Source organism: Dermacentor albipictus, chromosome 9 (genome assembly GCF_038994185.2).
Source record: "Dermacentor albipictus isolate Rhodes 1998 colony chromosome 9, USDA_Dalb.pri_finalv2, whole genome shotgun sequence".
In the NCBI taxonomy this organism is placed as follows: Eukaryota; Metazoa; Arthropoda; class Arachnida; order Ixodida; family Ixodidae; genus Dermacentor; species Dermacentor albipictus.
Window position 1 is genome coordinate 113,016,194 of NC_091829.1, and position 12,306 is coordinate 113,028,499.

General features: G+C 46.8%; 1 protein-coding gene and 1 long non-coding RNA gene across 7 annotated transcripts in view; one reads left to right on the forward strand and one right to left on the reverse strand.

The window, feature by feature from the left end:
* fne (found in neurons) overlaps positions 1 to 12,306 on the forward strand; it is a 196,067-nt gene that overhangs the window by 101,392 nt on the left and 82,369 nt on the right. Inside the window, exon 1 of one of the 6 annotated variants that reach the window (XM_065453270.2) lies at positions 10,304 to 10,476. The exons of the other annotated variants lie outside the window; for them this stretch is intronic. Coding sequence (XP_065309342.1) covers positions 10,341 to 10,476 — 136 coding nt within the window. The 5' untranslated portion in view covers positions 10,304 to 10,340. Of the gene's footprint in view, positions 1 to 10,303; positions 10,477 to 12,306 lie in introns of those variants that run through there. 6 annotated transcript variants of the gene reach the window in all.
* LOC135919441 (uncharacterized) overlaps positions 273 to 12,306 on the reverse strand; it is a 49,962-nt gene continuing 37,928 nt past the window's right edge. Inside the window, exons 2-3 of the long non-coding RNA XR_010569960.1 lie at positions 4,289 to 4,352; positions 273 to 1,921 (exon numbers count right to left, since the gene is read on the reverse strand). This is a non-coding gene — a long non-coding RNA (uncharacterized lncRNA). The remainder of the gene's footprint in view (positions 1,922 to 4,288; positions 4,353 to 12,306) is intronic.

Sequence of the window (12,306 nt, forward strand, 5' to 3'; positions counted from 1 at the left end):
GAATTACTGCCCTATCACTGCAAACTCTTCAATGTCACTCTAGTTTTGCTGACATGGTAAAAGGAATTGGGCTCGTTCGAGGATTCTACTAATGTTCTGTCAGATTTCACAAAAAACGAGTTTTGTTAGCCAAATAGGTTTGCTCGTCGGTCTCCGACTACACGCATGGAGACTTCGATGAAAGGACATGAGAGGATATATCTTCTTTTAGCAAGTTTATTCAATCCAGTACCTGGAGCAGACGAATTTGGCAAGCGCAAGGTGGCTGAAAAAGTCGTACTTTATTGCTTCACAGTTGGGCTGTTCGAACTTTGCTGCTGCTTGCGTAAAATGTCCTGTAGGTAAATAAATCAGTGTCACTAAAGTGCGTCTGTAGGTATCCTACACACACAAAAAAAAAAAAACAAGTGTGGGCTCGGAGTAAAACTTAAACTCGGGCTTTCCCCTCTCTTCTCGTTCAATAGTTTTGGGAATTAGCAATTGTAGAGTTCACAGGTTGACAGGCATGCACATGGGGTCGTCAGTAACTCTTCGTATCAGTGAAAGGGAAAGTTTATTTCTTCCAACGAAAAAAAAAAGTATGTTAGCGTTTCTACTACTTAAATTTGTTTCCCAGCCATCGGAAATGACGTCATCAGCGCCGAGCTTCTGGAACTTTTTTTTTTCGTTATATGAGGCCGTTGCTTTCACCCACTGTCGGTCTCAGTCGATAAGCTTTCTCTGGACCTTATCTCGCGATGCCCGCTCGCGCATGCTGACCACCTTGTGTAAACATTGTCGTGCCTGTTATCTCAACGGGTATCGCCGTTTTTCGTTAGTTACTTTTTCTCTAGCGATATGGTTCTGGCTATCAACCGCCATTTTATGTTTTGCTTTTTTTTTCTTTCGGGCTGTTTCCGTAGTTTTAGAGATTTGTTCGTGCGACGATTACCCCGGGCGCTCTCACAACGAGGCTGCTGCTCGTCGACGGATAGCGCACGCTGCGTAGGGACAACGGTTTCGTGTCCGGCAAACGCGAGGAGGTTATAGAGGGAAAATGGGACGAAAAAAAAAAAAAGACAAGTGAGCATTTACAAAGAGCCACGCAATGCATGCCGCTATGAGCGGACAGTTATAGGCGCGTGCTCACCGGGCGAGAACCTGTTTGCATTTGCGCTTGCTTTGTCCACGTTCCTTCTTTTCTTTTTCCCTCCTCCCGTTGAGTCTCCCCATTTCGCACGCTTCGCATCTGTCGCGTCTGTTTGAGCTCGCGGCCCCGCCTGCTGCATTGAAAGGGAATTCCCCGCGGCAGGCGATTAAAAGCGCCGCTGCTTTTCGGCCGCTCTGCGGCGCCTGATCACCGAAGCGCGTGGTGCTGGTTTTTATTTCTGTTTCTCTCAGTCACAGTCGTCCTGGTTCGTAGATTTAACTTTGCCTCGTCTGCCTCTGATCTCTCTCGGTTTGCATTGCAGAGGACCGAAGTGCGTGCTTTAAAGTGCGCCGGCACTGAATATCCTTGCTTTGAAGTACCTCGATCAGCGAATGTGGATGTGAGCGTACGCCGATTTAGATAGTGTGCCGAATTGTCCCTATGAAAAGAGCGCCGTTAATTCTGGCTACGCGAGCAGTTTTGCGTTATCTAAACCGAGAGTCTCGTTCGTGTAGTTTGTGTTTTGCATTAGGCAGCTGCTGCGTTCGATAAAGGAGCACTTTTGTGTTCGAGCCGGTTCACTTTCGCGTCAACAAGGTCGTAAGATAAAAGCGGGATTTCGGCAACTAACGTCCCGCGAAACGGCGCAGCGTGTTCGGAGGAACGTCGTGATGCTGGTACTTGTTGTGCGGTGCGATGTAGCAGCACGGCAGAGCACCCGGAGAGGCGAAGCAGGCGCTAGAACGTCGTGTTGTTGCGCTCCCATACGGACACTTGCTCTGAAAACGCCTCCTGGAAAATAGTGAAACAAAACTGCCTCGTATAGAAGCCATTTTAATAAAAACTGCATATAATTCTCGGGGGCTCTCCAGTATGTTCTTTTTAAAGCTTTCGGCCTTGAGAGCCTTCACGTAAGCAAAACATAAAAACAACGCTGCAGAAGCACATCTAACGATGTCGACGTGAAAAACAATTAGCGCCGAGGCAATGCAGTGACACGTCGTATACATTGCTACCGCCGAAAACGACTCGTGCATGATCTGTCCGCTGGAGACACCCTCCTTAGCGGCGCTTTCTTTCTGGATGGATGGAAAATACGAGCGTCCCCTTTGAAACGGTGTGATGGCAGTTGCCACCATGCTCAGCTTTTGCCGCCATGCTTCTGGACACACTGCGCGCGCGCCGTCTAGCGGTGCGCCCGCCAAGTACCCCTCACTTTGCGTGGCCTCCGAGATTGCATTGGCGGTGCGCCGCCGCGTAGTTGCGCTGACAATTAATCCCTCGCCTCCCGCCCAATTTCGTCGCGCAGCGCTAGAGCGTCGGCCGCTGTGCTCGAGAGAAACCGCGTTACGCGGGTTTCAATCCTTCAGTACGGGAGACGTTATAGGTGACTCTTTAACATGTAAATACGGGTTAAAAAGCACGGACAGGCAGACGGACACACGCAGATACAAACGGACACACGCACATACAAACGGACGCATACATACATACATACATACATACATACATACATACATACATACATACATACATACATACATACATACATACATACATACATACATACATACATACATACTGCATGCATGCATGCATGCATGCATACATAGATAGATAGATAGATAGATAGATAGATAGATAGATAGATAGATAGATAGATAGATAGATAGATAGACAGACAGACAGACAGACAGACAGACAGACAGACAGATAGATAGATAGATAGATAGATAGATAGATAGATAGATAGATAGATAGATAGATAGATAGATAGATAGATAGATAGATAGATAGATAGATAGATAGATAGATAGATAGATAGATAGATAGATAGATAGATAGATAGATAGATAGATGGGTTCATGGGTGGGTGTGTGGTGGTGCGGCGGTGGCGGCGGCTGAAATAGGCTAAGAATTCTAATCAAATTACCGCGAATGGTCGGAAATTTCGTGCGAGTACCCGCGATCAAGTATTTCGAGTGCGTGTACGGTGTCCGCCGGTGCGGTGTCCAGTGCTCCATGACTGCGCGCTGCGTCCTTCCGGAAGCCCGAGAGCATCGGTCTGTAGCCGTTCGCGCCTCGCGACCGCCGAGGTGGGATGATTGGTCGGAGAGAAAGGAAAAAAATGCGACGAAGGGGGGTGGCAGAGGGGAGTGGGGGGTGAGTTCGAGTGCCGTCTTCTCCTCATCGAGCCGCGAAAGAACTCCGTTCGTCTCCGCGCTTGGTCGGTTTCGCTGGCGTTCGGCACGCTCCGCCAGCCGCGGCGTGTAGGGCGCTATTTCGGGAGCCCTTTCGGCCAACGAAGCCTCGGCGTGTGCCGAGGCTGCCACCGAAGAAGCGGAGGAGGAGAAGAAAAAAATATAGCGCAACTAGAAATGTGGCTAGGAAAGATGTAAATACGTGAAAAAGAAACGAGGGAAGTGGCGCGGAATGCAAAGAAGCCAATAAAGAAAGAATCAGTAGTGGCAGACCTAGAAATGTAGGCAAGAAAAGGAAGGGACAGCGAAAGAAGACCCTAAAAGAAAAAAATTTCGTGAGAATGGGAAACAGGTAAAAACACATAGAAAAAAAGAGAGAAACGTTTTCACTATGTTCATTTCCTGGCGCTCCCCCCACCCCACCTCTCCGTAAAACATCTTGTGGTCATGTTTTAGGTTTCTTTTCTTTGTTAATTTTTTTAGGGAGGAGGAGATGCCTCGCGTTTCTTTTTCTCCTATCTCTTTCTGCCATTTTTTTTTGTTGGACTTTTATTGTCATGGCTGTCGATGTTTCAGAAGTTACGTGCGTCCCTGTCATCTGCTCTCCGCCTACACTTAGACGTCATGCGTTGAAGTTGGCGTCGATTTTCTGCTTCTTTCTTCTTGGTCTCTTTCTTTTTGAACTCCGTACTCAGCGCTTAGTCGGGTGTTGGCGCACGGGTTGGTCGCCGACGAACGTTTTCTTTTTTGTTTTTGTTTTTATGTTGTTTATTTCGTTTTCTCGCTACAGGTCTGTCCTCTTGCGTAGTTCCCGGGGTATACGTGTTGCGCGCTCGTCCCTCACGTTCACTTGTTCAGTGTTTTACGAGCATTTCTTTAAATCTTTTTGTTCTGTTATTGCGGGCTAAAAAGAAAGAAAAGAAAAAAAAAGGGAGGGCAGGAGCTCCAGCTGACCTACTTTCATGTTAGGTTTCGCAAACCCCTCTGGCTCGAGCCGCGCCAAGGCTTGTGTATGCTTTGCCCTGTAAAAAAAAAAAAAAAAAATCCATGCATCCATTTTTTTCTTTACTTTTTTTTTTTACTGTTAGCGGTATTGCGTGCGCCCCCTGCAACAGAAGTAACAAGAACTGCGGTCCGATGTAGCGGGCAAGCGATCCGGGTGCGTGCTGCAGTGTAAACTACCGCGAAAAGATTTGAAAATACATTTTTTGTTTCTATCGCATTTTTTTTTTCACTTTTCCGTAGCCGGCAGTTTTTCTGCGTGCCGTGAACCTGGCCTTGGGCCGTCAGTGCTGCGGGACGTTTATTTTTGCTGCCATGTTTTTTTTTTTTCAGTAGCGAATGTGAAATACTTGGGTACTTGTTGTCCTCTAGAGGCAGCTTTTGCCAGTTGAGTCGAAATGCATTTCTCGCAAAAATGATGAAGGCTACCGAACATGCAGAAACATACACACACCACAAAAAGAAGGAGGCGATTACGAAAATAAGAGAGATGCGGAAATGGTCGCTTGATAGTCGCTTTTCGGGGTTTTCTTTTGGAAATTATCTTTGCTGCAGCTGTATACAAAGCTGCGTTATCATCGTCATCATCATCAGCCTATATCATGTCCACTGCAGGACGAACGTCTCTCCCTGCGATCTCAATTACCCCTCTTCTGTGTCAGCCGATTTGTACTGACATGGTGATGTAACCAGGCATGTAAGTTTTACATACACTAAGGCAATGGTGTGCATTCGAGAGTGAAGCGTATATTCCCTCGGATTTTAACGTATTTTGTCGCAGAGTGTTACGTATCCAGTATTTCGCATCCATATACTATCAGCGTAGTGCATTGAATCATAGGGTTGAACTTACGGCAGGTATAACTTCATTCCGTTGCTGTTTTTCAAAACCGGACATTAAAGATAACATGCTCGAGATGGGATTACTCGATTACCCGCCTCCGAAGCCCGATGGTAGGGAATGTCTGGCAGTATAGCAACCTGCGAATCCAAGGCTGTCTTCGTTCTTCGGTAGCATTTGATGCTGGCCTTTTCATCATTAGTTCAGGCCCTCAAGCAGTGATAGCGGTCTTTTGTGGACCCGTCAGCAGTCGGTGTCAACTTGACGTCTGGATAGGCGCTGATTGATGGGTGGTGGTTTGCCTCGTGGCAAACGTCTAATTAACCACTGTGTGGTGTTGATACGTAACAGGCTCTGTGTGAAAAGATCCCGCAATCTTAAGTTTTTAATAAAGGACTCCTACATGAGTTTAGCTTTATTATCATGACATTACTATTTCTTTTTCTGTTAGGCTCTCTCTATTAGAATATTTCTTTCTTTGCTGCGCTTGCTTATTGTGCTGTTCTTTTTCATTAATTATTTAGAATGTTTGCGTCCTTGTTGGCCTTGTATCCCTTTTGAGGGGGCCCGCTTCTGACTAGTAATTACTTAATGGACCCACTACCAGCCTCTGGCGCCTGCTTCTAAAGGCGTTTGTATCTTGTATATGATCTTTGAAAGACTAATAAATAAATAAATAAATAAAAATAAATAAATAAATAAATAAATAAATAAATAAATAAATAAATAAATAAATAAATAAATAAATAAATAAATAAATAAGTAAATAAATAAATAAATAAATAAATAAATAAATAAATAAATAAATAAGTTAGTCAGTTCGGGTAGATTATTTAATGCGTATGCCGATCACAATTACAGGATGTGCTAAGGTACAAAACCACAGTTGAAGAGGGCACCTAAATCTACGTTTTAAACACTTCACTCACCGCTCCGCGACTCTGTCCTCACGTCCTATCTCCCTATTCACTGTCTCATCCAATGAAAAACTTCATCAGGTGGCTAGAAGAAGAAAGAACGATCGCGAAGCCGACAAAGAGCCAAAGAAAGCTTCGGCGATTTAAAAAGCTTTGCTCACTCTATTAAGCTTTATGTAAAAGTAGGAAGTTACGCTGATTTTAAATACAGTTAATTTGACTGCAAAGAGTAATCTCCTACCGTTAACACAAAGGCGAGCGTTAGGTATCACCCGACTAGCCAGATGAGAAAATTCTGCTTAGCCACGTTCAGTTGGCTTCGCTCACAATTCGTGCGTATGCTTAATATTGTTGCACCGGAGAAACTGGCATTTTATAATCAGCTTTGTTGTTCGGAGAGTCCGCGTGTATGGCCAGACCTCCATGCTATACGCCAGTTATAGTCGCGGACAACTTCTTGCAGCGAAAAAAAAAAAAAAGAGCCCACGGATGCAAAACACGCGCAATTGTTAGCGCTCTCACGGTATACTTGCTAAATTTTGTTCGCGTTATCTTGGTATGGGGAATTGAAAACGCGAACGTCAAATACGCCACTCGGTGTCATTTTTCTTTTTCCCCCTTTTCTCTTCCTAGTTTCGGCCAAATGCGAAACTATCGCACAGGGAAGCTACGCTGATTCCGAGTATCGGCTCCTGAATGCCGAAAGCACCGTAACGCTACTTGACGTAGTAACACGCGTGCAGGAGCTCCGCCCTTGTAGCATTCGCTCCATTGCACAGAGGTTTTGAAACGTGGGCCATTTCGCGACTGCCGCAGAGTTGAAGGGTTCGGCCTCCAGGGAGCCGGCGGCCAAGCGTCGTCTGCTCCGCCGCTCCCGTCATCTGCTTTGGCGCTCTCTCGCAATTTTCGTCTGCTTATTTACCCAGCGCCGACCACGACTCCCAAGGGAGCCCTTCCTCGCTTTTTTCTTGCGCGCTCGGCGATCCTTCTGCAAATACTCAACCCCGCGACCTGCTCGCGGTGTCTTCGAAGCCTTCTGCCCCATGGGCTCGTATGTTAGCGTCTGTTTTTGGTTTCCTTCTTGCTCGGTGCGCCCTTTCTGGTTCATTTTCTCCCTCTCCCTCAATGAAGGATGAGCACGTGTCGCGTGCAGCGGAGGGCGCGGAACGCGGAAGTTGGGAATCCGCGCTCTTGCGCCTCCCACGTGCACACGTGCACGTGATCGGGGCCGGCGACGAATGCTTTCGTTCAGTCCTTAACTTTTCTGGGGTGCTACCTCTACGACCACGCAAATTCCAGTTTGGGACCGTTTTCCGGATTCAGAGCGAATGCGCAGCTCTCCGCCGAAGAGGCGATTGCCTCCACAGAGTGCGAGCTAGAAAGTTATGATAAGGTAACGGGAGTGGGGTGAAAATTTGTTACCCCCTCTCCTGTATACCTGCGCCACTTAGGTGGTTAGAGGAGTACACCTAAACCTCGATTTACCGAAGTCGATGCGACACGGGAATTTTTTTTCTTTCAGTCGAGAGCTTGGTTGAGTGAAAACTGCCTCGAGAAGTTGCTTAGACATTTATTTTAGAAATATACTGCCGGCTCCAGCAGGAGCCGTCGCTAGAGTGGGTAACAACCGGTGAATACTCATATGCAAGTCTCCCAGAGAGCAGTACTGCCAGCTGCTCATGCAAAAGAATAAATTGTTCAGAAGAAAAAGTTCGTGTCGATCTGAGTTTTGCCTACGTAAGCATATTTATTATGTCATAGATAGGTAGCCCATGGAACGGGTCATCAGACCCTTCGTGAAAGAGGGGAAGCCTAGCAGGTCAGTGTCTTCTTTCACGTGAACAGCCGCCAGGCGTGTCCTGTATATTCCGAATTTACGCACATTTCGCGTTAGTAGTTGCACTCGAACAATACGCTTAATTGATTTTGTAACGTCGTGGTTTTCAACGCACAAAGCTGTTAGATAAGTAGCGGATTTTGTTAAATCGGATTTTGTTGCGCGAGTCTTAAGGTCCTCACTTAAATGAAATTACAGTAAAATATTAAAAAATATAATTAAAGAACAACAGAGAGAAAGAAGGGACATACTGTGGATCATCGCAGCTCTTCGCAAACCGTTACTGGGTATGCGTGGAAAGCTGCACGCCAGACTTGTTTTGCTGACCAAATTTTGCAGGTTATCAGATTCCAAGCCGTTTGAGGAAGCGTGAACACTCACTATGAGACCAGGCAGTTTGTTCGCGAATGATTCGTGCAGAATGACCAGGTTTTTAGCGCCGTCTTTCCTCGGCTCAATCGATTACTCCTCTGTTAGGCTCGACAATGGCATAGGGCTCCAACAATCGAAGCCACTGGAGTTCCCCGAGAATTTTAAATTTTTGTTTGCCCGCTCGCAATTTGACGGCAGAGACGTGCGCCGCGTCTTTGTGACGTCACTCTCTAGCAGCCTGGCGAGTTCAGCGAGAGCTCACACAGAGACGGTGAACGCTGTTTCTGCAGCAGAAGGACATGCAGACGTGCACCAGGAGTGGGCAGGCGACGTTGCAGCAGGAGTGCAGTTACTGCGATGGCAATTGTGCGGACCTTCCAACCGCACTCCTGGCATTCGTGTCCTTGCACTTTGCGGCGCGACCAATGCTTCACGTCACGCTGACCACAGCGCATCGCATGTTATAAAAAATACGTCTAGGCAAAATATACATCAGCGTGTATGTGTAATCTCGTCGAGCGCATGGTGGGGCAGAAGCCTGCAGTGCTAGCAGCACCTACGTGCCTAATAACATTAACAAATAGCGTTAACTAATATATTTGGTGTTCCAGCAGCTTAGCAGGCGTCCCGCGTAAATTGTGAAAAAAAAAAAATGTGCGGGTGTCACGCGGCGTGAATAGGACCAAGCTAATGCTTCTTCCGGTCGCTTCCAGCAAGTTGGCCCATTTATTGTTTTGCCTAATTACATAATTACATAATTAGTTATTAATAATTATTATGTGCCTCAAATATCAAGAGCAAAGTGTCAATGACACTTCTTGTATTCCATACACGTTCAAGACTGCTTACGTGCAAGAATGCGGAAGCATTCTGGAACCTCCGGAGAAATGTTTTTCCCTGCGCGTTCGTTGTCCGCGCAAACTCTCGCCTGCGTTCCAAGTGCGTCTCGGTGAAGGCCAAATCACAACGCGCCGAGCGTCTCAACACGCCCGCTTGCCAGCGAAGGGTTTTTTTTAAAAACCACTCAGCGCCGTTCAGTTCGACCTTACTGGTTTTTTATTTTAACGATGACTGTTGTTATACGCTTATTTTTTACACTAATTTTACGCACACATTTTATACTCATTTTGTGCACTCATGACGTGGCGCCGCGTCCTCCCTATTGGCTGCGCTTGCACGTGTGCAATGACGCACACGTGAAAGGGGAAATACCGAACCAGACCGAAATTTGCCTAATTTTCATTTGAGAGCCATTAATTTAATTTGTTTACAGGCACCTCCAGGAAAAATTTGGCGTTAATCCGAGTGTTTTGTGACGTGTTCGTACTCTCCGCTGAGTCGGCCATTTATGGTACCATCATTAGTCACGCCGCTAACTACGAGAAATTTTCATGTAGTGGGGCATACACTGCTTTCGCTACGAACATTTATGTAGCACGTCTTAAGCAAGATAGAGCTGGATCTGGAATTTTTCAGGATGGTCTACAATTTGCTCAATAGCACGCTAAAGTATCGACATGAAACTATGGAATCTGCACATTGGTCGGGTGCGGCAGCTCATTGTGTGTGCGAAGAAGCAGGCGAACTGACGCCTGTTTCGTTGCTATTGGTAGAGCCTGTTCGCGAGCAGAGACGTTACAAAGAAAGGGGCGTTCGACACTTGGTCACTTGCCATAATACTTACCCTTGGTTGCAATACCGCTGGCACGCATCCTAAATGAACGCGAAAGGCGATCATTCATTGTTTTTCCAGGGCGTTACCGAGCGTCTCAGGGCGGTACGTTCCCTCATTTAGGATAGCGCGTCTAGTAACGTTGCCTTCAAAGCTTCCCTTATACTCGCCGTACAAAAGTATCGCGAATAAATGAGTCTACAGTTAGAAGTATGTACACATATGTTGGTATGGAGAGCTGTTCTTGCGATGAAATCGAGTTCGAGAATGCGGAAGCGGCCGAATCAGTTGGTCTTGAGGCCGTTGCGAGGAGCGCGGACAGACGACAGCAGCAGACGCGTTCTTCGGCGCGGATGACTTGGAGACGCCATGTTCCTGCTGCACGTGCACGCGTCGCCTCCGCGCGCGAAGCTGTGGTCGTCGGAGGCGAACCACAGCCCCCGTTTTCTTCCGTCGCAGGCTTCGCAAATGCCTGCGCGAACTTTAGCGTGGAATGTGGCCCAACGTGAGTACGAGCGGCGACTCGTTGGCGAAACCGTCCCTGCATAGTTTCAGTAGAGTATGAAACGGCGCTCCTTTGCACCGCAGACGCCGCTAGCGGCGGTTGTGTCGCAATGATAACCATAATTCTGCCGGGGCTTCTGTTGTCACTATGGACATATCGGAAATAGTAATTTGTGTGGACGCTTGTTTGTTGGCTGCTTTCATAGTGTCTGCTGTTTCTCGTCCTTTTGTAGAACGTTGGTCGTCTTGCAGTTGGAGAAGTGCTTGCTGAAAAATTTTGTCCACGGATTTAGTGACCGTCAGCACTTTACCGTTGTGTATAAGCGCGTGCCGATATGAATGTAACATGGGTATTCGCAGGCGCCTGTCGTACCGCGGTATCGCCTGATGTGTTAAGGATATGGTTAAAGGTAAAACGAAGCATCCAAGCGTTTCGCATGTTACGGAGAAATCAAGTTCGGAACAAGCGACACTGGCTACTTGATGTTCAGATCACTCTCGGTATTTGGCTTTCGGTGTTATTCCCTGTACTCTTTGGTACTTAACGTGCGACGCTGTAGAATCTTCGCAAGTTGGTTGGCCTTCAAAATGTTCCACTCCGCGCGTTTCGCAGTCAACTCTGGTGCTCACACCTTCTCGCGCGACCCCGTGCGTGAGACTACCGCGAGTGTCTGCTCGTGAAAATTTTCTAAATAAAACGACTTAGGATAAAGGGATCTAAAGCAACGTGTTATGTAAACAGCGATATAATAATACGTTCTTTTTAGGTCACTTCGCTTTTGACTATTTCCGTTTCAAGTTCCACAAAACGCTGCTCGAATTCATACAGAACACAGGTCTCAGAGCACAGAAATAATACACACGAACCAATATGCCTTGAGGCAAGTCTTCGTGTACATAAATAAATAAAACAACCTGTTAACAGCCGTATAATAATCTTGATTATATTTACCTATACTTTTTTCGGTATTTTTTACTTAACTGAGAAACGATGTCACAAAAAAAGGACACCGCGATATGTTTTGCTGCGAACGCAGCTGCTACAAGTTTCGTGAACCTCCACAGGATATATGAGACGGTGTGTTGGTATCGCCATGCCCACCAATAGTTCACTTAATTGGTGGTGTATTCTTTTTATGTATCGCGGCAAGTGACCGAAACGTGACCGCTTTCGATGCCTCGTGGAGTCGCGCTGTCTGCGCATGGGTACGCGCAGACAGATTCGACGCGCGTTTTACTAGCATCGCTCACCTTTCCGTGCCTAAATGACAATGAGGGCGAAGAATAAACGTTGTCCCGCTCGTCCTGTGTCCTTCTTTCCGTGTTAAAGTGCTCGTATTGCGCATCTAATATCTTTGGTGCTTTTTTTTTGCTGCAAGTTCCGCACTGTTATAATAAGATATAAGCACCCACTGTGGTGGCTTCTCTGTTTGGAGTGGTCAGAGCGGCGCCGTAGCAAAGGTGTGAGCGAGGGAAGTTTGTATCAGCAACGGTGTAGAATCACGATTTAATGGCTGTTGCGCGACAAAAAAAAAGGGAAACGAAAAAGAAAAGGAAAAAGATTCAAGCGTCATGACCTCTCGAAGGAGTGTGTTGTAGGGATTCTGTATATCGAGTTCTGTTTCTTTCGTACCGTCCGGCACGCCGATTGTCCAGTCAGGGTGATAGCGACGGAGCTTCGCAGGGCTAGGCCATTGAAAAAAGGCACCGAGGTTGACAACAAAAGGGAGTAAAAAAAAGAGAAGAAAAACGCGATTATAAAACGCAGCCCCGCAAGTGCGTTTCTCCTGCGCAACAGTCCTTCAGTTTGGCTTCGCTGCAGTCGCGTGGC